The 24,430-nt window shown below is 38.3% G+C and overlaps 1 protein-coding gene across 1 annotated transcript in view; it reads right to left on the reverse strand.

Annotated features, from left to right (window-relative positions):
- The window catches only part of NKAP (NFKB activating protein), an 18,084-nt gene extending 3,474 nt beyond the window's left edge, over positions 1–14,610 (reverse strand). Inside the window, exons 1-8 of the mRNA XM_070604779.1 lie at positions 13,994–14,610; positions 11,533–11,613; positions 7,834–7,904; positions 7,513–7,653; positions 5,814–5,877; positions 3,964–4,073; positions 3,796–3,871; positions 2,659–2,808 (exon numbers count right to left, since the gene is read on the reverse strand). Coding sequence (XP_070460880.1) covers positions 2,659–2,808; positions 3,796–3,871; positions 3,964–4,073; positions 5,814–5,877; positions 7,513–7,653; positions 7,834–7,904; positions 11,533–11,613; positions 13,994–14,379 — 1,079 coding nt within the window. The 5' untranslated portion in view covers positions 14,380–14,610. The remainder of the gene's footprint in view (positions 1–2,658; positions 2,809–3,795; positions 3,872–3,963; positions 4,074–5,813; positions 5,878–7,512; positions 7,654–7,833; positions 7,905–11,532; positions 11,614–13,993) is intronic.
- Between the last annotated feature and the right edge of the window lie 9,820 nt (positions 14,611–24,430).

Here is a 24,430-nt window from a genome sequence, read left to right on the forward strand (position 1 = left end):
CTACAATTGAATTTTTTGGTGAGTTTTGTGAGTGGATTTAACTTCCTTAGAATCTAGTAGCAGCTCAAAGAAAAGAAAGAAGGGATTTAGCCCAAGGGCCAAATCAGGAAAGTACAGGGGCAGGGGCAGAGGGGAACTATTTCATCATCTTCAAAAGGTCTGCTTATTTAGAGGGAAAACTTTCCTCTAAATGAAAACCTGCCTTTTATGTATATGTAACCAATCCTACACAATCAGTTCAAGATGAAGCTTGAGCTATGTCTAGAAAAAGAGAAAACTGAGTAAGGAGAAGAGGGTAGAATCATTTCAAATTTGTTGGAAGGTGGGGGAGTGGCAGGATGGAGAGTCAATGTATGACAAGGAGATAGAAATGGCAATGTATTTAGGTTGCTCAGGGTACTGTGAGTAGAGCAGTTTATCTGGACCAGGAAGTGCTATGTGAATGATGCTGTAATAAACATCTACGTACATGTCTCCTGGTACATTGAAGATTTTCTTTGAAGTATGGAGGTATGGAGTTGCTGGGTCATAAAGTATATGAATGCTCAACCTTCCAAGATGATGTCAGACTATTTTCCAAAGTGGTTGTACCAATTTACACCACGACTAGCAACATTTAAGAGATTCTGTAGATCCACATCGTCTCAAATGCTTGGTATTATTACAACTCTGAACTTTTGTCTACCAATGGGTGTAAAATGGTATTTCAGTATGTTCTTAATTTCCATTTCCAATGATAATGAACATCTTTTTATGTATGTGTAGGCCATATATATTTCCTCTTCTGACAAATGCCTGTTTGTGTCATTTTCCCACTTTTCTTTTGGGTTGCTTATAGGTATTCTTTAAATATTCTCAATACTAACTCTTTATCAGTTATGTATATTGCAAGATCTCCTTCCAGCTTGGAACGTGTCTTTTTACTTATTTTAAGATGTCTTTTGATGAACAAAAGTTCTTACCTTTAACCTAGGCAAATTTATCAATATTTTATTTTATGGTTAGTGCTTTTTTTTTGTCTTCTTTAAGAAACGCTTCCCCACCCCAAGATCTAACAGATATCTGCTCATGTTTTATACTAAGAGTGTTAAAGTTGTTTTCGACATTTACGTCCTGAATCTAGCTGCACTGATTTTTAAATATGGTGATATAGGGTTCTACTTTCATCTTTTTCCATATGGATAACCACTTTTTTCCTGTTCCATTTACTGAATAATTCCTTCTTTCCCCACTGATCTGACATGCCATCTCTTTCATATACCAAAGTTCCATACATGTATGGCTCTGACCCTGGGCTCTGGATTTTACTCCACTGAATAATTCATTTGTTCCCTCACGCTTTCTAAAGTGCTGTAAGCTTCATAATAAGTCCTCACATCTGGTAGGGCAAATCTTATCTTCCTGCTCTTCTTTAGAAGTGACCTGGTTATTCTTGGCCACCATCCAATATAAATATAAATTTTAGAACCACCTTATTAAGTTTCATGGAAAACTCTGTTGTGATTTTGATTGGAACTGCACTGAATCTACAGATCAATTTGGGAAGAACTGACAGCTTTATAATATTGCCTTCCAATCCACGAACATGGTATCTCTCCATTTATTTAGGTCTTCTTTAATGCCTCTTAATAAAGTTTTATAGTTTTCCCTGTAGAGGTCTTCAATATCTTTTGTTAAGATTTATTCCTAAGTCCTTCATATTCTCTGCTACTATTAAAAATGTTATTTTTGAAATTTAATTACATTTTCTAGTAGTTTGTTGCTGGTCCATAGAAAGGCAATTGATTTTTGTGTATTAACCTTATATACAGCCATTTGTTAAACCCTCCTATTGTTTATAATTCATCTGAAGATTCTTTAGGATTTTCTGTGTAAACATTCACATCATTCACAAAAACTGACAGTGTTACATCCTCCTTTCCAATCCTCTGCCTTTGATTTCTTTTTTCTCTTACTGTGCTGGCCCTCAGATATAATGCTTTCAAATGTCAGTCCTCAGAATTCCAAGATTCTGGAGGTGCTTCAGGGGTTCTACAAGTATTTGCCTCCAATCTCATTTAAAAATATTTACCTACTTTTAAAGGTTTATAAAGTTTAAAAAATCCAAAATTCAGTTTGATCTTGGTACTGATGCCTTATTAGTTCATTCTCATCGTTCTTTTTGGTACTTTCCTTTCTCTTCCCTAATTTTATATTCATTTCCCCATGTTGAACCTGATGTCTGTCATAATCTCTGTTCTTCATTCTCAGAATCCACAGAGAACTGAAGGCAAACTCAGAAACTAGGAAGCACTGTCTCATGAAAATCCTTTCCTAACTACCAGAATGTCACATTCCTCCTGGGGCAGTGATAAATAGCTGAATTTAACTATATCCTCCAGATGATAAACTATCTGTACCAAAAGATGAACTAGGAAAGGACACTGGAAAGACTGATTCTTTAAAGTTGGAGATATAGCTGAGTTTGAGTTTGAGGCTGTCAACTAAAATTGACAACCACATTTATACCAGTAAAACCAATATTAAACCAATATTTATACTCTACTTTTCATTAGGAATGATCACTTAATGAAAATCAACCACCAAAATATAATTCTGATAGTGAAAAAGAAGGAAAAGATCTAATCATGGAAACTGACCTCAATGCCAAGAACATACCTGCTACCACTCATTACATAACCCGAGCATTCAAATGATGCAATTTCTTCACTTGTCAAGCCAATTTCACCTCTTCGTGGGATACGTTTTCCAGCTTTTACATATTCAGCCATAGCTGCACCTTCACCAGGTAACAGAGCATGGCCATAGCTACAAAGTAATTCAGAATTCAGAAAAGGTTCACTGTAAAAAGCACATCATCTAAAGAGATCACAAAAAAACATTTTCTCTCAGAAAAAGGCAGGAACAACAGTTACTGAGTAGCAGCATGCTGGGAAGCCCAATATGAAATTAATTAGTGAACACTGCACTATGACCTATATAACTACCCCAGAAACGCAGAGATACTCTGGAAGAACAAAAGAATTGATGTGAGTGAGTACATATTCATGGTTTACATTTAGGGATCAATTTATCCCTACAGATATTGCCTTTACTGCTTTTGCCTCCAGTGAATTCCTTTTGCCTTTAAACAAACAAAAAAAGTAAAGAAATAATATATCTCAAAATAGCATTGACTTTTTAGACCTATCACCAATAATAATGGTAACAATTATCTACAGTAACAATTATCTATTTAACTTTCATTCAAGGGCACTTTAAAAACTACCATCCCTTCATTCAATTCATTGAATGCTTCTTGAGCACTTATTAAATTCAAAGCTGGTAATACAAAACTAATCTCTCTTCCTGTGTAATTTACATATTAATAAGGATATAACTGCAATACAACATAGATTACATAATACATTGCACAAAAGAAATAGAAAACGCTATGAAGAACAAAGGATTAAAGGGGTAGGAATCACATCTACTTATGGAGGGGAGGTATTGGGAATCACACATGCCCCCTCTTTTTGAAAATGGCTTTGAAGGATGTAAAGATTTTAACAGGAAGAAATTGGGGTTGGGGAGAAACCAGGGCTGGGAAAACAAGGGAGGGCATGTCGGAGGAAGAAATAAAGTGAACAAGGCACGATGTGGGAAAGTACCCAGTAAATACAAGGAAGTTTTAGTTCAGCTCAGTTGGAACCTGGGATATAAATAAGGGATTAGAGAGACAGAAGCTTGGAAAGGTAAGTTAGGGCCACACTTTGGGGAAGGTACTGTAGGTACTGTAAATACACTGTTACTTACTTCAGAGGTTTATCATCTTGAGAGGCAAGTGTTTTTGGTGCCTCTGGGCCAATCAAATCTGAGGGTTCTTCAGGCTCTGCACAAAAGATGTTTAGAGACATATTCACATTTTGACTAACTGGTTAATTTAATGTTTGTTCTGAGTCAAAGTCTATCCGAAGAACCTACTTGATCGGTCCTTCCAGGGATTCTCCAGAAACTCTTCTTGGGAATCTTTAGAGCTTGAATCACTGGAATCTTTTCTGCTCTTCTTAGACTTCTTTTTCTTGTATTTCTTCCTGTAATGATTATAATTGGATACAAATGAACTTAATACTCCCATGTTAAAGGGCACATTATTTTTTCAAGGCAATGAAAGACTGCATTAAAATGATCTGACTTCTCAGCTTATTCAAACTTGTTACAGAAGAATTTTAATTAAAAAATATTCTCACTTATTTAACCAATCATGTTTCGCTATAAAAAAGATCCCTAAAGGGAACAATGAAATACTATTCTCATGTTGTAGAAAGGTAACAGAAATAAAGCAGTTTAAAAAACAGCTCTTACCAATTTGAACATAAATAATTTTAAGTGTAATGGATTAATATACATCAAATATGTTTGAATTCTTGGGTTTATAACGATACTAAACAAATCCAACTCATTATTTTGAAAACTCATAAAACAAAAAAGTAGGGGCCAGCCCCGGTGCTGAGTGGTTAAGTTCGTGCACTCCACTTCTGCAACCCAGGGTTTCACCAGTTTGCATCCTGGGCGTGGACATGGTACCACTCATTAGGCCATACTGAGGCAGCGTCCCACATAGTAGAACTAGAAGGACCTACAACTACAATATACAACTATGTACTGGGGGGCTTTGGGGAGAAGAAGAAAAAAAAAAGATTGGCAACAGCTGTTAGCTCAGGGCCAATCTTTAAAAACAACAACAACAACAAAAGTAAGCAATTATCCTGCCCTTCCTAGGCAAACTGTACTTCAGGGTAACCAAATAATTGATGCGGGTAGGTTTGTCTTATAGAATTATTGTAGCTAATAAGTGAAGAAAGCCAGAATTAGACTATCACTATTTTGCAATTCCTAATGAAATAAGGGACCTAGGCAATGAACATGCATGGCTGTTAATACGACAAAAAGAGACAAGTAGACATTATCTGCCTCCTGGTGGAAATACGTAGTACCACTTAGGAAGTATTCCTGCCAAAAACTCAAATCTGAACTTCGTCAAGTCTCTAGATCTAACTATCAATCCACAGGAAATACAAAGGACAGAGAACACGTTAAAAGGACACATCAAGGACATAATCAGCACAATCCACACTGCAGGAAACTCCCAAGGACAAACGAATTAGTTTCTTCAACAAATAAATTACATGAGCAAAAGGGAAGGAGAACTTATCAATTTAAAGAGATGTAAGAGACATCAACCAATCACAATTTATGGACATTATTTGGATACTGATTTGAAAAAACTGCACAAAAAACCCCTGTGAGTTAAGGAATTATCGAGTTGAGGATTGTTATTGATAACAGTATTGTGGGTTATGATTTTTTTTTTTTAAAAAAGAATGCCTAGGGGGCTAGCCTGGTGGCGTAGAGGTTAAGTTCACGCATTCCACTTCAGCAGCCCAGGATCGTGGGCGTGGACCTAGCACTGCTCATCAAGCCACACCGTGGTGGCATCCCACATAAAGTAGAAGAAGATTGGCATGGATGTTAGTTCAGTGACAATCTTCCTCAAGCAAAAAGAGGAAGATTGGCAATGGATGTTAGCTCGGGGCCAAACCTCCTTACACATACACAAAAAAAGAATGCCTAGTTTTTAGAGAAATGTGCTGGCTTATGGATTAAATAATATCTGGGATTGGTTCAAAATAATGGGGTGACAGTGGAGACTGCCCACGAGTTGATAATTGTTAAAGTTGGGTGATGGTTATATGGGGGGTCATTATACTATTTTATGTAATTTTATATATATTTGAACTTTTTCATGATAAAAGTTGAAGGAAAAAACTGACGATCTGTGTTTCTTCTTCTTTTCCTTTTTCTTTGCTTTCTTTGCTCTCCTTTTTGTATCTTCATCTGTAAATTAGAGCACATTACAATTAAAAAAATTTTAACTCTAAAACCCCAATACTTTCGAGTAGATAAATATCCTATTACTGCCCTATTTGTTGTTACAGAGAAACTAATTCATTCAAACATTTATTGTTACTTGTCAGGAAATGTGGTAGGCACTAGAAATTAAAGTCACGCTCAGTATTTGGTGATAGAGGGTAGGATTATTCATTTTATTGCGTGAGATAACAGTATTGTGATTAAGTTGGAAAATGTTCTTACTTTTTATAGCTGCATACAGAAATCTTTAGGGTGGCAGTGTGATATTTATAATTTACTTTGAATATCTCAGCAAAGAACCCATATTTGAAACAAATATGTCATCATACTAACAACTATTAAAATCTAGGTGATATGTATGTGGTATTATACTATTCCCTTTACTTTCCTGAATGTTTGAATCTTTTCATGATGAAAAGAGAAAAAAATCTGTGTGTCGGGGAGGATGCTCTCCAGGAGCTCAGGCTTAAGGAGGAGACAGAGGTGGAGAGAGAATTAGAATCCGGAGTGAGAGACGGAGGTGCGGGGTGCTCTGGGTATACAGAGGAGTCTCAAAATCAGGCCGATTTGGGGAGGGTGGTTGAGGAATGGTGGACCAGGAAAAGGTGACTCAAGCTAGTTTTCTTTGAAGCAGTTTTACTACGAAAGTAACACGTGCCCGCCGCTGAATGAGTAAGCCGAGCCGCACGCAGGGAGAGATGGCACTGTAGGCAGACCGGCTCTTGGCACCAAGTAAGAGTCAAGAGAAGGAAGATGGCAGACTGAGGAAACAGAAGCCGTTCTCAGGCTACAGAGGACGCTGTGAGAGGGAGGCACAGGGTACATGTGATTAGAGGGGGATCAGTCAGGTCTGACCTTTACCCTGAGGCGGCCGAAGGATTTTAAGCAGGGGCTGACATGCTCAGGTGTGTGCTTTAAGAAAGTTCAGTCTTCCAGCAATGAGGAAGAAAAGCGACCACGGGGGCCAGGAAACCCAGGCGACATCAGAGGAAGGGGCCCCTTTGTGTGATGTGTCCCCAGAGGAGGTACCCTGTCAGTCATCAGCCAGGAGAAGGCACAAAGAGGTGGCTTTTGTGATGCGCCAGCCCACAGGCCGTGTCTTCCATAAATGAGCTGCCAGCCTGAAGGGGGTCCTTTAGGGTGTGCCTTTTTGAAAATTGCACAAAGGTGCCCAAGGAGTGTGAGAATTACACAAAAGAACCCTTCCACGGGGCTGATGCAGGCTTGTACGACTCGGTTTGGCACCACGCGTCTTGCAGACCAACCCCAACTTAGTTTGGTGCCACAGGCCTTGTACAACTACACACAACCAATCTGGAGTGACCCTGCTTAGACTGAATCCCACCAGTGTGACCTGGAGTGTGGTACTTATAACCTGCTCTGCGCCTCCATTTCCCCGTCTCTAAGATGGAGCCTACAGTTACTGTGTGCGTTAAATAGAGAACGAGTATCAGCACTCAGCGGGTGCCTGGCACGAAGTCAGTGACTGTTCAAAAACTCTTGGCTATTACTATTGTTTTTAAGAGCCTTCTTCTAAGATAAGCTTTAAGAAGTACAACTAGTTTTGAAGCAAGGCTTGCAGAAGGATGGTTTTCTTACCGCTGGAGTCTGTTTCAGAATCAGAGTCACTGTCACTATCTTCAGAATACTTCTTGTGTTTTCTTTTAGAAGATTTTTTCTTTCTTCTTTTCCTAGATCTTTCTTTTGAATGACTAGATTTCTTCTTCTTCTTCTTTTCCTCTACATAAAATACAAATAAAAAAGTAATTTCTAAAGAAGTATTTCTGAGTATCAATTTTATTGTATTTGAAATACTGAAAAGGAATAGATGATAGGCAATTTGAGTAAAGGCGAAGTCTAATATTCAACTATTTATAAACTTTAACTTCTCAATAAAAAGTTCCGTATTTATAAAAATACCTTCTGAAGAGGAAGCTGAAGTGGTGCTTTTCTTCGGTTCTTCATCCTCTACTGGTGTGTGTTCATCAGAGCTGAATTTAAAGAAAATGCTTGTAAGAATCAGAAAAGTGATGACATATGGACCCTAGAGTATAAAAATATGGAATTAAAATTTTTCAGTAGCAAATTGACTGTCCAAGGACCATTAAAAGCGATACTGGAGCGCTTCTGTAAGAGTCCAGTTCAAGATTCTGCCACCTTCGTGATAACAGAATCATTTACTCTTGCATATGCCTTTACAGTTTACAAAGCGCCATTCAAACTGACAGCAGCATGGAGGATTTATATGTTCCGAAGAGACCAAAGGACAAAAGTAAGCAAAGAGGAACCAGAAGGAGAGATGAAAGAAACTGGAGACAAGAAGGCTGAGGGCAGACTTCAGTCACAATTTTACTCCACGTGTGTAACGGACATACAGTAGGGCAGCAAGTGTTCCGTTTCCCCAGAGCAGAAAGAACTTAACACTCTGCAGTATAAAGAGACCTCACTCTGTTGTAGAGAATCCTGAAAATGAGTATTATTAAAGTTCTCTAATCGTTTAGAAAGGGAATTCCTCTGTCATAGAATCTTTTCCTCTGAAGAGCACAGCTAGAATAATTTAGGTGTTGCCTAGAAAATTATTTTTAGGATTCCTTCCAATTCTAATTCTTTGAGTTCAGATTCTTCAAGCATTTTCCAAAGGTATCTATAAGAACAAGTTTCAGCCCCTCAACATAATCAAGGCCATATATGACAAGCCCACAGCTGACATCATATTCAATGGTGAAAAGCTGAGAGCTTTTCCTTCAAGAGCAGGAACAAGACAAAAATGCTCACTCTCACCACTTTTATTCAACAGAGTATTGGAAGTCCTAGCCAGAGCAATTAGGCGAGAAAAAGAAATAAAAGGCATCCAAATTGGAAAGGAAGAAGAAAACTGTTACTATTTGTAGATGACATATTATATATAGAAAATCCTAAAGATTCCACAAAAAAAACTGTTAGAACTAATAAATGAATTCAGTAAAGTTGCAGGATAAAAAAACAATATACAGAAATCTGCTGCATTTCTATACAATAATAATGAACTACTGGAAAGATCAATTAAGAAAAGAATCCCATTTATAATTGCATCAAAAAGAATAAAATACCTACAAATAAATTTAAGCAAGGAAGTGAAAGACCTGTATGCTAAAAACTATAAGACACAGATGAAAGAAACTGAGAAGACACAAATAGAAAGATTTTCCATACTCATGAATTGGAAGAATTAATATTGTTAAAATATGCATACTACCCAAAGCAAGCCACAGATTCAATGAAATCTCTATAAAAATTCCAATGGCATTTTTCACAGAAATAGAACAAATAATCCTAAAATTTATCTGGAACCACAAAAGATTCCAAATAGCCAAAGCAATCTTGAGAAAGAAGAACAAAGCTGGAGGCATCACACTCCCTGATTTCAAAATATACTACAAAGCTATAATAACCAAAACAGCATGGTACTGGCACAAAAACAGACACACAGATCAATGGACAGAATTGAGAGCCCAGAAATAAATCCATACATATATGGTCAATTAATTTATGACAAAGGGGTCAAGAATATACAATGGGGAAAGGACAGTCTCTTTAATAACAGGTGTTGGGAAAACCAGACAGCCACATGCAAAAGAATGAAACTGGACCACTATCTTACATCACACACAAAAATGTACTCAAAATCAATTAAAGACTTGAACGTAAGACCTGAAATCATAAAACTCCTAGAAGAAAACATAGGCAGTATTTTTTGCATTTGACGCCCCAAAAGAAAAGGCAACAAAAGCAAAAATCAACAAGTGGGACTACATCAAACTAGAAAGCTTCTGCACAGGAAAGGAAACCATCAATAAAATGAAAAGGCAATCTACAGAATGGGAGAAAATATTTGCAAATCATGTATCTGATAAGAGGTTAATATCTAAAATATATAAAGAACTCACACAATTCAATAGCCAAAAAAAGAAACAATCCAATTAAAAAATGAGCAGAGGAGCTAAACAGACATTTTTCCAAAGAAGACATACAGAAGGCCAACAGGTACATGAAAAGATACTCAGCATCACTAATCGTCAGGGAAATGCAAATCAAAACCAAAATGAGATATCACCTCACACCTGAAAGAATAACTATTATCAAAAAGACAAGAAATAACAATTGTCGGCCAGGATGTGAAGAAAAGGGAACTCTTGTGCACAGTGGTGGGAATGTAAACTGGTGCAGCCACTATGAAAAACAGCACAGAGGTTTCCTCAAAAGATTAAATATAGAACTACCATATGATCAGCAATTTCACTTCTGGGTATTTATCCAAAAACACAAACACTAACTTAAAAAGATATACACACCCCCATGTTCATCAAAGCATAAAAATGAATGAAATCTTGCCATTTGTGACAACATGGATAGACCTTGAGGGCATTACGCTAAGTGAAATAAGTCAGACAGAGAAAGACAAACACCATATGATCTCACTTATACGTGAAATCTTAAAGGAAAAAAAACCCAAGCTCATAGATACAAAGAACAGGTCGGTGGTTGCCAGAGAATGGTGGGTGGGGGGTGCGTGAAATGGATGAAGGTGGTCAGAAGGTACAAACTTCCAGTTATGAGAGAAATAAGTCGTGGGGATGTAATGTACAGCATGGCAACTATAGTTAATAATACTGTATTGCGTATCTGAAAGTTGCTAAGAGAGGAAATCTTAAAAGTCCTCATCACACACACAAAACTTTTATAACTATGTATGGTGACGGATGTTAACTAGACTCTTTGCGGTGATCATTTCACCATATATACAAATATCAAATTATTATATTGTCACCTGAAACTAATAGAATGTTGTATGTCAATTATACTTTAATAAAAAAATTGTAAACATTTCTAAAAATTAAAAATAAAAAAGGACAAGTTTCAGATAACAATGCTTTATCAGCCTGTCACAAATGACAGGTTTCCCTGTCAAGCACACTATCTCAACTAACCTCAAGGAGACAAAGAAATAGAGGAGAGGGAAGAAGCAGCTAACAATTAGCGCTAAAGAGAAAAAAAAATAAGGAAAAAAAAAGCATTAAGCCTTTAGATAGTATTGGATACAGGAAAACTAAACAAAACCATATCGGTATATTCATTAAAAAAAATCCTTTTGTAATACTAACATTGGACATGCAATCTGCTACTGGGTTGGGAAAAAATAATTCAAAATAATATAAATGCATTACTTAAGACTGAACTTCCTATGAACAGGAAATTAGCACCCCAAGAATTATAATTTAAAGACAACAATTAGCAAGCTAAAAATCCACTAGTAACAGGTTTTAATCCTTAGGTACGTTCCATGTTTTTAAAACTTAAGGGGTAGAACTGCGTAAATCACAAGAAAGAGATGGATGGTTATTAGTCTTTGGGTGGTGAACATGATGTAATCCATACAGAAATCGAATGGTAACGATGTACACCTGAAATTTATATAATGTTATAAACCAATATTACCTCAATAAAAAAAATGAGGAACATTAAAAAAAAGAAAGAAGAAAAAACATGAGCTGCACTTAAAGTTCTTTGCTTAACAAAATTTTGACAATAGACTCTGGATTTAAACATTATATTTAAAAAATATTTTTTTTAATCACTTACTCTGGTTCTGGATTTTTTGGAGAAAGTCCCCATACTTCAGGAGCTCCTAATTCTCCAATTCTCTCTCTCTCACTTAATCTCCTGGAAGACAGAAGCATGTAAATTATAACTCCATGACTAAATTCTGTTTCCTAAATATATAATCAAATTCAAAGGAGTCCAGTTAAGTCCTATTTTCCCTTTACATTTTAAACAAATTAATAAAAACTTGGTTTAAACGTAAACTTAACACTTACGATCTATCAGAACAACACTTATGTTCTGATCATACTATCAAACGGTACAGATTACAGACAGCCAGAGAGGCCGGGCCAGAAACGCAGCCCGGGAGGCTGGCCAGTGCATCCCTTCTGCCGCATGCAGGACAAAGCTCCTAACTGCTCATTTCACCTTCCCCAGTATGTGACAGAAACAGTTTCACGTGTGGAAATCACTTCATTTGTTTACACACATTTATGAAAGTAAACAGAAGTCTTTATTTTTGATTTGGTCAAATCTTCCATTTTCAGAAACTCAGGAACTAATGAAGAAAATAAAAATGAAGCATTAGAAGCAGAAAACAAAGGGAGCTCTGAAAATGAAAGAAAAGTTTTATTGGACAAAAATTGTACTCACTGAGACACGGGTTTGTTTTTTGTTTTCTCTTTAATTCCTCTTTGGAAAAGGAGTACATTCTCTACTCTTGAAGGACACTAAAATTCTTTTTCTTGTTTTATGTTTGCGATTTCTTCTTTTAATTTTTGCTATTACTCATAAACAAACAAACCACAACAACTAAGGCTCAATTCCTCAAAGTTTAGCTGCTTGTGACTCCACTTATTTTTCAAAAAACCTTACAAAGTAAATATAATTGGTTTGATTGTCTGAATAAACTACTTTTTTACTTCTTTATTCAGAGGGAAAGGTATTATAATCATGCAGAATCAGATTCAGGTTTCCCACTTGGAAGAAACAGCCAATCTAAAAGGGGCCATCCTTAGGACGGAAGCTGGAATATATGCACACAGGGAAGAATGCCTGACAGGCTGCAGAGAGCAAGTAGTTCAGTTCTCCTTCCTGCTGCCACCCGGCTTCATGTGTACTCTCAAGATAAATCACTTATCTTCTAAATGGACGAATGTAAATTTCATCCAAGAAGTTCCAACATCTTTTGGTGAAGACTGTCCACTAAGAAGCTGGTTGCTTTTTGATTGACACAGCCTGGGGGGGAACTTTGGAAACATTGAATCTGGAGAGGTAGGTCTCCAACCTAACTCAGGCCTGTTTTCACTGTTGCTGCTCCCACGCACGAAACCCTAATAGCTGACACTTAAAGACTATTTATTAGGGCCCAGGCACTAAATCATCACAACTCTAAAAGCCTTCCTGCTAATTGTATCCCCTTTTAAATTGGGAAGAAATGAAGCTCAGAGAGGTTAAGTAATTTGCCCAAAGTCACGCAACTATTAAGTAGCAAAGCACGGCCTCAAACTCGGGCAGTCTGATTCCGGAGCGCGTCCTCTTCATCACTGTGCTTTACGACTTCCCACTCCTGGAAGAAAACGATTCATGAAGACCTCTCTCAGCGGTTCGAACCTTAACCTGCCCCTCAATGCTTCTAACAATACTTTTAAATTCCTTGTTTTTTTAAACACACAGTGTCTCTAAAGCACTTAGTACAGTGTCTGACACATCATTTAACACTCAATAAGCATTAGATATTAAGGCTTACACAGCAATAATTATAACCCTTTTCCTTTCTCCTTCTTAAACTAGCCATGTTTCTACTTCAATACTCTCATTCGAGGCGACCCGATCTCACCCTGACCTCATTTTTCACGGTCAAGATTGAGACCTCTTAACAAGACCTTTATCAACACAGCCTAACCTCCAGTTTAGCCGGTCACTTTTCCTACATTCATTCAATCATCTTGTCTCAAGAGGTTCTTCTTCTCTCCAATTTAAACCCTTAATCTCAACCTTTCCCAACTCGTTACAAAGCATTTCCGTTTACATATCGTGTTATCATCTCAAACTTGTCTGATCATTCAACAAGCAATGGTTGCGCGCCTACAAAGTGCTAGGCACTGTGAATTTTGTGATCAATAAAATAGGGCTCCTCCTGTCCAAGAGCTCAGTCTAGTGGGGAATGAAAACATGCTCACGAATGACAACGAGACAAGCAAGGAAATGCTGTAATTCGGTAGGTCTGAGGCTCTTGGCCATGTCCGATACAAGCCAGGAGGCAGAAGGGGGTGGCGGGAGACCAGAGGCACTGCATGAAGGGGCTCGAGGATGAGTGGAATCCTAAGGGAAGAAAAGGGCGAACACGGTGTTGTCGTGGGTGGATTGAAGGAAGGGATGAAAATGGGCGCAGGCAGGCGGAGAAAGAAATGCGAAGAGTCAGAAGCGGGATGAACGATAAATCGCACTCGGATGGCAGGTGGGCTCGTGCAAGAGAAGATGCGGCCGTGTCACTCACTTCTGCCGTAGACTCTCCTCCCTCTCCTTGTCCAGGAGGCTAGGCCACGGCTTGTCGCTCCCGTAGGGGCGTGAGTAGCCGCCATAATACGCGGACGAGGAGGCAGAAGGGAAGGGGGTGCCCCGCGGCGCAGAGGGCCGCTCTCGGGAGCGCGAGCGCGAACGTGATCTGTAGGACTGGTTTCGGGAGCCTTGGCTGAGGCCGACCAGCTGGTGGCTGAGGCCGTTCCGATCCCCGGACCGAGAACAAGAGTGCGAGCGGGAGCGGCGGCCCCGCGGGGAGCGGGCGGATTTGCTGGGCTTAGGGCTCCTCGACGAACTGCGGCGCTTCCCCCCAGAGCCCGAGGCCTCCCCCTCTGGGCTGCGCGAGTCAGACACCGGAGCCATCCCTGCTGCCGGGTCCCCCGCGGGGCGGGAGGAGGGGCGCTCTCGCGAGCCTGGGAAGATCTCGGCGCCTTAGCTCCCGGGACCCCAGGCCGCGCCACTACCCAAACCTGGGAAAGCTTGGGAACAGTTCCGGGTAAGTCGACAAATCCCGTCCCCAACCAAGGAGGGCCTTCTGCCGACAGGACGGGATGTGTGTATCGGTATAAAGGAGCCGGTGAGGCAACCGAGTCCGCGCATTCTTCCGGTTCCGAGTGAAGCTGCTCGGTTGAAATACTTGAAGGAAAGGACGACACACGGCGACATGACACATTTCACTGAGCAGCCGTATAAACAACAAAACCTATGTAATTTTATATACGTATATGTTTGTATGTATATTGTATGTATGTAGGAGTACACACGCACACACAATTTTTTCTTTCCAATCCCAAGCAAAATAAGGAGAGTTTATCAAATTGATGGTGAGCTATGATGTCTAAGCCCCATATTGCCCAGTTAGCTTAGAGGGCACAAATTCTGTGTTAGTGACTTGAGCCTGATACACTCCAATTAAGTTCGCAACCCAGAGAAAAACTGCGTATTTATCCTCCAGCCACCTATCGCCACCAATGTGCTCCAGCAAAAGGAATTTGTAACCTCCTCCTCATCCAGCCCCTTAAACTGGTCCCATCATATGCTACTTCAGCAATACACGGTTAATGGTCATTATTTCTATTCATTTTATACTGTTTTTAAATGAAAAACCATTCGAACACTAATTCTGACTGATTTTTGAAGGCACGAAATTCTGAATCCAGTGTACTAGTAGCTAGATGGTCTCTGGGCCTTTCTGCCTAAGAGATAACTTATTAGACAGTGAAAACTAATGCCATTGATATTGGAAATCTCCTTTTTTTGGAATTTAAGGGAAAGATCTATGGCATAATGTTAAATGGAAAAAGTGGACTATGCTATTGGATATCTTCTATTTTAAAACAACTGGTCATGGGGTGAGGACCAAGAACTGAATTGAGTAAGAGAAGTTATGTGATTTGGGATGGGAAGTTTGGGAAATTTCTAATAAAAGTTTTCAGTGGAAAACCTATGCCTAACTTTTGTGACACTAGGCTGTACACTTTTGCATCAATTGCCTATAAAAGCCAACTTTGCAATAGTGCTTGGCCTACCTACCCAGTGGTTGGTAGGAAAGCACTTTAGTTCCAATGAGAAAACCCCTACCCCTGCACCTCTGATTGGCATGATACTCTTCTTGCTCAATTTCCTTGGAGCAGCCTCTGTTTCTTGAATAGGAAGTGAGGTGGAAGCCAGAACACACAGGCAGGTACAGGCAGTCCGTGGAGTTGGGCAGAGGTTGAGTCCTGTGGAAGCCCAGCCCAGCCAAGACAAGGAATCATTCATACTTACGTTGATCCATTCTTTACAGGAATTAATTTGTCTGTGTGTTACGGGCTTCCATTAACTACTTCTATGCAATTGATGTTGCCTGGACAGGTGCACGGCTGTCACCCAGAGCACTAAGGCAGGGTCTGGGTTGTGGAAATGGGGGTTGAGGTATTGAGAGTTAGGGGGACTCTTTTGTGGTCTGTGTTTGTTTGAATTTGTAGCTGCTTCACAATTATACCAACAATTGTTTTAGAAGTTGCAAGACTAAAACAAAGTTTTTAATCACTGTTTTGAAAGGATTTATGGGCTCAAAACCTGAACTACATACTTTTAAAAAATAACCGTCTTCCCAAATACTTCTTGGTTGATACAAACTTGTGATCTCTAGCAACTCTACTGGAATGCTGGCTTTTTCAGTACCTTTAACACATGGCTCACCAGGATTTCTTCTCTGATGATGCATTGATGTCCCATTTATAGAGAGTTTGATGATATTAGGCCTCTAGATGTATGGAAAATTCCTCAAAATATTGGGTCAGCCAATATGAATTTCACATTGGAAAAACTGTGCCATAAATGGAAAATTATTTCTAATTTACCTCACTGGGATGAGCTGTTCCTGCCAACAGGTAGAAATGTAGCTGAAGCTTGTGGGAGTATTCTGATGACCAAAAATAACACAGAATGAAATGAATGATGTGACCATTCCAGGATGCATGTGAGGTAAAGATTGTGTGTGTGTGTGTGTGTGTGTGACAAAAGATAGAGAGAGGAAAGAGTGAATAATGTACTGCTCAGTGCGTGACTTGGATGAAGAATTTGAGTGCTTTGCTGCTCACCAGGCCCCTAGGGGAATAGGATGTTGGCCAACTATGCTAGAGGCTAATACTGAGCGTGAGGAGGCTCATCCTTAATATCTGAGGGAGGTGGAGCATAAGGAAGCTCCAAAATCTGGCAAATAACCCAGCTCCCAAAGCACAGCCAATGGTTGCGGTGTCACAGATTCCAAATAAAATTGAAGAACCATAAATTCACATCTATGTGTGAAAGAGGAAAAAAGGGAAAGAAGGTCGAATACAGAGATAAAGAAGATACAGCCGTCTGCTCCTACATTGCTTAACTCCAATCTACTGATGTTCTTTATTTATGGCATTTAGGGTACAAAGCTTTCATTGTGATGATATTAAAAGATGAACGTGTTGCACACTGGCTATTCCTTTAAGGACAAATATTAAATATGGAACTGTGGCATTTGATTTCCTCAGGCTGTTCCCTTCTTCTCTTCTGCCTGCTTCTCCTTCTCCATCTCCCCCTTCCTCCTTTTGCTTTAAAAATCAAAGAACAGGAGTCCCTCAGAATGCAGTTTTGCAAAATGTAACCATCACTACATACTTTTACATCTATTATCGGATAAACCACACCAATAAACCAAAAACCCAAAGTCAGTGCATCTTGAAAACATTGGATTCAAACATGTGGAGATGCTAGCAATATTCACACTTTGATCTTGTCTTGCTTTAGAAAAAATTAGTAGACTTTATTTTTTAGAGCAGTTTTAGGTTTCCAGAAAAATTGAGCAGAAAGTCCAGAGAGTTCTTATATACTCCCCCCACCACGCCTGCCCTCATAGTTTCCCCTGTTATTAACATTTTGCATTGGTGTTGGTACATTTGTTACAATTGATGAACCAATATCAATACATTATAATTAACTAAAGCCTATAGTTTATGTTAGAGTTCACTCTTTGTGTTGTGCTTTCTATGGATTTTGTCAAATGCATAATATCCTGTATCTACCATTATAGTATCATACAGAATAATTTCACTGTCCTGAAAATCCCCAGTGCTCCACCTATTCATCCTTCCTCCCCTGCCCTCTTCCTCTCCTCCCCGACTCCTAGAAACCACTTATCTTTTCATTGTCACTAAAGTTGTACCTCTTCTAGAATGTCATATAGTTGGAATCAGACTAGCTTCTTCCACTTAGCAGTATGTATTTAAGATTTCTCCATGTCTTTTCATAGCTTGATAACTCATTTCTTTTTATCACTGAATAATATTCCATGTGTCATGGATGTATCACAGTTTATCTATTCATCTATTGAAGGACATCATGGTTGCTTCCAGGTTTTGGTGATTATGAATAAAGCTACTGTAAACATTCACGTGTAAGTTTTTCAAAGATTTTATTTTTTTTCCTTTTTCTCCCCAAAGCCCCCGGTACATAGTTGTATATTCTTCGTTGTGGGTTCTTCTAGTTGTGGTATGTGGGACGCTGCCTCAGTGTGGTCTGATGAGCAGTGCCATGTCCGCGCCCAGGATTCGAACCAACGAAACACTGGGCCGCCTGCAGCGGAGCGCGCGAGCTTAACCACTCGGCCACGGGGCCAGCCCCTCACGTGTAAGTTTTTGTGTGACATAAATTGCCAACTTACTTGGGTAAATACCCAGAGGTGGGATTGTTGGATCTTAAAGTAAGAGGGTGTTTAGTTTTTTAAGAAAGTGCCAAATTGTCTTCCAATGTGGCTGAGCCATTTTGCATTCCCACCAGCAATGAATGAGAGTTCTTGTTGTTCCACACCCTTGTCGGCATTTGGTGTTGTCAGTGTTTTAGATTTTAGCCATTCTAATAGGTGTGTATTGGTATCTTGTTGTTTTTGTCTTCAATTTCCAAATTATATTTGATGTTGAGCATCTTTTCATATGCTTATTTGCCAACTTTATATCTTCTTTGGTGAGGTATCTGTTCAAATCTTTTGCCCACTTTTTTTTTGTGTGTGAGGAAGATTGGCCCTGAGGCAACATCTGTTACCAATCTTCCTCTTTTTGCTTGAGGAAGATTGTCACTGAGCTAACATCTATGCCAATCTTCCTCTATCTTGTATGGGATGCCGCCACAGCATGGCTTGACAAGTGGTGCTATGTCTGTGCCCAAGATCCAAACCTGTGAGCTGCAGGCCGCTGAAGCAGAGCACACGAACTTAACCACTACACCACAGGGCCAGCCCACTTTGCCTCCTTTTTAATTGGGTTGTTTTCTTACTGTTGAGTTTTAAGATTTTTTTTGCATATTGTGGATACAAGTCTTTTATCAGATACATGTTTTGCAAACATTTTCTTCCAGTCTGTGGCTTGTCTTTTCATTCTCTTAACAATGTCTTTTGCAGAGCACACATTTTTTTATTCTAATGAAGTCCAATCAATTTTTCTTTCATTGATTGTGCTGTGGGTGTTGCATCTAAAAACCCACTGCCAAACCCGAGGTTACTTAGATTTTCTCTTATGACATCTAGAAGTTTTATAGTTTTGTGTTTTACATTTAGGTCTATGATCCATTTTAAGTTAATTTTTGTGAAAGGTGTAAGATTCATTTTTTTTTTGGCATGTGGATATCTAGTTCTGCCAGCACCATTTGTTGAGAAGACTATCCTTGGGGCCGGCCCCATAGCCGAGTGGTTAAGTTCGCACTCCACTTTTGTGGCCCAGGGTTCGGATCCTGGGTGCGGATATAGCACCGCTTGTCAGGCCATGCTGAGGCGGCATTCCACATAGCACAACCAGAGGCACTCACAACTAGAATATACAACTATACACCAGGGGGCTTTAGGGAGAAAAAAAAAAAAGATTGGCAACAGATGTTAGCGCAAGTGCCAATCTTTAAAAAAAAAAAAAAGAAAAGACTATCCTTTCTCCATTGGATTGCCTTTGCTCCTTTGTCAAAGATCAGTTGATTATATTTACGTGAGTCTATTCTGGGCTCTCTATTCTGTTGCATTGATCTATTTGTTTATTCTTTTGATGATACCACACTGTCTTGATTACTGTAGCTTTATAGTGAGTCTTGAAGTTGGGTAGTGTCAGTCTTCTGGCTTTGATCTTCTTCAGTATGAATTTGGCTATTCTGGGTCTTTTGCCTTTCCATATAAACTTTAGGATCAGCTTGTCAATTTCCACAAAATAACTTTGTAGGATTTTGAGTGAGATTGTGTTCAATCTATAGATCAAGTCGAAGAACTGACATCTTAATATTGACTCTTCCTATTGATGAACATTGAATATCTCTCCATTTATTCATATCTTCTTTGATTTCTTACATCAGAGTTTTCCACATATAGATATTGAGATATTTCACATATTTTGCTAGGTTTATACCTAAGTGTTTCAACTTTTGGGTATAATATAAATGGCGTTCTGTTTTTAATTTCAAATTCCAATTGCTCATTGCTGATATATAGGAAAGTGATTGACTGTTGAATATTTACCTGTGTCCTGCAATTTTGCTATAATCATTTATTAGTTCCAGGAGGAATCTTTTTTATTTTGTCAATTCCTTGGGAATTTCATCCTGGATAATCATGTCATCTGCAGACAAAGACAGTTTTATTTCTTCCTTCCCCATCTTTATAGCTTTTACTTTGCTTCGTGTTATTGCATTAGCTAGGACTTCCAGTTCGATATTCAATAGGAGTGGTTAGAGGGGATGTCCTTGATTTGTTCCTGATCTCAAGGTGAAAGCATCTAGTTTCTCACCATTAAGTATGATGATGGCTGTAGGCTTTTTATAGATGTCATTTATCAAGTTGAGGAACTTCCCCTCTGTTCTTAGTTTGCCAAGAGTTTTTAACATGAATTAATGTTGGATTTTGTCAAATGCTTTTTCTGCATCTGTTGATATGATCATGTAATTTTTCTTCTTTAGCCTTTTGATGTGATGAATTACATTAATTGACTTTTGAGTGTGAACCAGCCTTGCATATCTGGGGTTAATCCCAGTTTGTAATTCTTTTCATACATTGTTGGATTCGATCTGCTAATATTTTATTGAGGATTTTTGCATCTATGTTCATGAGAGATATTGGTCTTTAGGTTTCCTTTCTTGTAATGTATTGCCTGGTTTTGGTATTAGGGTAATGCTGATCTCATAGAATGAGTTAGGAAGTGTTCCTTCTGCTTTTATTTTCTAGAACAGATTGTAGAGAATTGGTATCATTTCTTCCTTAAATGTTTGGTAGAATTCTCCAGTGAACCCATCTGTGCCTGGTGGTTTCTGTTTTGGAAGGTTATTAATTATTAATTCAATTAAAAAAATAGATTTAGGTCTATTCAGATAATCTATTTCTCTTTGTATGAATATTAGTAGATTGTCTCTTTCAAGGAATTGGTCCATTGCTTCTAAGTTATCAAATTTGTGGCCATAGAGTTGTTCATAATATTTTTTATTGTCCTTTTAATGTTTATGGGATCCGTAGTGATGGCCCCTTTTTCATTTCCAATATTAGCAATTTGTGTCTTCTCTCCTTTTATCTTGGTTAGCCTGGATAGCGATCTATCATTTTTTATATTTTCAAAAGAACCAACTTTTAGTTTCATTGATTTTCTCTATTTTCCCATTTTCAATTTCTTTGATTTTTGCTCTGATTTTTATATCTTTTTTTCTGCTTACTTTGGATTTAATTTGCTTTCTTCCTCTAGTTTACTGAGGTGGAAACTAAGATTATAAATTTTAGATCTTTTTTCTTTTATACTATATGCATCCAATGTGATGAATGTCCCTCTATGCACTGATTTCATTGCATCCCACAAATTTTGACAAGTGGTATTTTCATTTCCATTTAGTTCAAAATATTTTTTCAAATTCTCTTGAGATTTCTTCTTTGATCTATGTGTTATTTAGAAGTGTGTTTTATGGCCCAGAAAGTAGTCTATCTTAATGAATGTTCCATGTGAGCTTGAGAAGAAGGTGCATTCTGCTATTGTTGGATGAAGTATTCTATAAGTGTCAATTAGATCCAGTTTATTGATGATGCTGTTAGTTGAACTATATTCTTACTGATTTTCTACCTGCTGTATTTGTCAATCACTAATAGAGGAGTATTGAAGTCTCCAAGTACAATGGTGGATTTTTCTATTTTTCCTTGCAGTTCTGTCAGTTTTTGCCTCATGTATTTTGACACTGTGTTGTTAAGCGTGTACACATTGAGGATTGTTAAGTCTTATTGGAAAACTGAGTCCTTTATTGTTATGTAATGCCCCTCTTTATCTCTGATATTTTCTGTGTTCTGAAGTGTTCTTTGTCTGAAATTAATATACCTACTCTAGCATTCTTTTGTTTGGTGTTTCTTTCTCCATCTCTCTCCATCTCTTTACTTTTAATCTATCTATGTCTTTATATTTAAAATGGGTTTTTGTAGACAACATACAGTTGGGTCTTCTTTTTTTATTCACTTTGACAGTTTCTGTCTTTTAATTGGCATATTTAGACCATTCACATTTAAAATGATTATTGATATATTTGGATTAATATCTACCATTTTTGTAACTCTTTTCTGTTGTCTTGGTTTCTATTTTGTCTTCCACTCTTTTTCTGCCTTCTGTGGTTTTAATTGAGATTTTTATAATGATTCAATTTTCTCTCCTCTCTTAACATATCAATTATACTTAAAAAATTTTTTTGGTGGTTTCCCTAGAGTTTGCAATATACATTTACAACGAATATAAGTCCACTTTCAAATAACACTGTATGACTTCACTGGTAGTTCAAGTACCTGGTACACAGTATTCCCAATTCTTCTCTCTTGTCCTTTATAACGTTGCTGTCATTCATTTCACTTATCCATATGCTATAATCGCTGACTACATTTTTGATATCATTATTTTGAACAAACTTATCTGTTAAATCAATTAGGAATATGAAAAATTAAATATTTTATTTTACCTTTATTTATTATTTCTCTAACATTCTTCCTTTCTTTACGTAGGTCTGAATTTCTGAACTGTATCATTTTCCTTCTCTCTGAAGCACTTCTTTTAACATTTTTTGCAAGGCAGGTATACTGGTGACAAATTCCCTCACTTTTCGTTTGTCTGAGAAAGTATTTCTCTTCACTTTTGAAGGACAGTTTTGATGGATACAGAATTCTAGGTTGGTGGTATTTTCCTTCCAATGCTTTAAATATTTCACTTCACTCTCTTCTTGCCTGCCTATTTTCTGAAAAGAAGTCTCATGTGATTCTTCTCCTTGCTCCTCTATAGAGACTGTTTTCATCTGGCTTCTTTCAAGATTTTCTCTTTGTCTTTGATTTTCTACAGTCTGAATACGGTATGCCCCAGTGCAGATTTTTTGCTATTTATCCTGCTTGATGTTCTTTGAACTTCTTGGATCTGTTATTTGGTGACTGCCATTAATTTGGAAAAATTCTCTGCCAGTATTACTTTAAACATTCCTTTCTTTCTTCTCTTTCTGGTATTCCCATTACACATATGTTACACCTTTTGTAATTGTCTACAGTTCCTGGATATTCTGTTCTTTGTCTTTCATTCCTTTTTCTCTTTGATTTTCATTTCAGGAAGTTTCTGTTGTCATATTGAGAAGTTTCTGTTGTCATATCTTCTAGCTCATTGATTCTTACCTGCCTTGTCCAGTCCATTGATGAGCCCATCAAAAGCATTCTTCATTTCTGCTATTGTGTTTTTTATTTCTACCATTTCCTTGTTGGTTTTTTTTAAGATTTTAAAAATTTTTTTCCTCAAAGCCCCCTGGTACATAGTTGTGTATTTTTAGTTGTGGGTCCTTCCAGTTGTGGCATGTGGGATGCCACCTCAACATGGTCTGATGAGCGGTGCCATGTCTGCGCCCAGGATTTGAACCGGTGTAACCCTGGGCTGCCAAAGCAGAGCACGCGAACTTAACCACTGGGCCACGGGGCCGGCCCCTACCATTTCCTTTTGATTCTTAGAGTTTTTATCTCCCAGAATTACTCATCTCTTCTCGCATGTTGTCCACTGTTTTCCACTAGAGCCCTTAGCTTATTAATAATAGTCAAACTCCAGATAAAATAATTCCAAAATCTCTGCCATATTTGAGTCTGGTTCTAATGCTTGCTTTGTCTCTTCAGAATGTACTTTTTTTTATTTTTAGCATGCCTTATACTTTTTTGTTGAAAGCCAGACATGATGTATTGGGTAAAAGAACTGAAGTAGATAGAGTTTAGTGTGAGGTTTTATGTTTAGCTGGCTAGGAATTAGGCTGTGTTACTGTTTGCTATAGCTGTAGATGTCAAAGGCTATAATTTCCTCTAGCGTCCTTGCTTTTGTCTCCCCTGTCATTGTTGAGTTTCCCTAGAGGCTGGTTCTTAAATAGAGTCTGAGGCTTGCAATTCTTTTAGCTATAATCCACTGTTATCATACAGGAGCACTATTGATATAGTGGTAAGGTTGGGGGGAGGGGAAGCATTCTAGTCTTATGGTTAGATCTTAGTCTTTTAGTGAGCCTGTCTCCCTGAGCTGTGACCTTTACAAGTGCTTCTCAGTTTCTCCACCCTTCTCTTCAGCTGAGACAGGAAGGCTGGAAGGGGCTGAAGTTAAGTATTTCCCTCCCCCTTGGTCAGCTAGGCTTTGATGAAACCCAAGTTGCTTAGGCTCTGCTAAAACAGTTTCCCTTCAGGGCAGGCCTTGGTTAAGGAAAACAGGGAGCTCTGGACATGTTTCAAAATGATTGCTTTTCTCCTCCTCCTGCTGTAAGCAGAAGGGCGTTTTTCTCCAATCTTTACAGTGACAACTTGTTGGGGTTCCTAGAGGTAAAACTCATGAAAGTGTGGAGTTCCCTTAAGGAAGATACCCCAAAAGTATTAACACTCAAGGTAGTTCATACTGAGCTTCTAGAAATTTGT

This window comes from Equus przewalskii, chromosome X (genome assembly GCF_037783145.1).
Source record: "Equus przewalskii isolate Varuska chromosome X, EquPr2, whole genome shotgun sequence".
Classification (NCBI taxonomy): domain Eukaryota; kingdom Metazoa; phylum Chordata; class Mammalia; order Perissodactyla; family Equidae; genus Equus; species Equus przewalskii.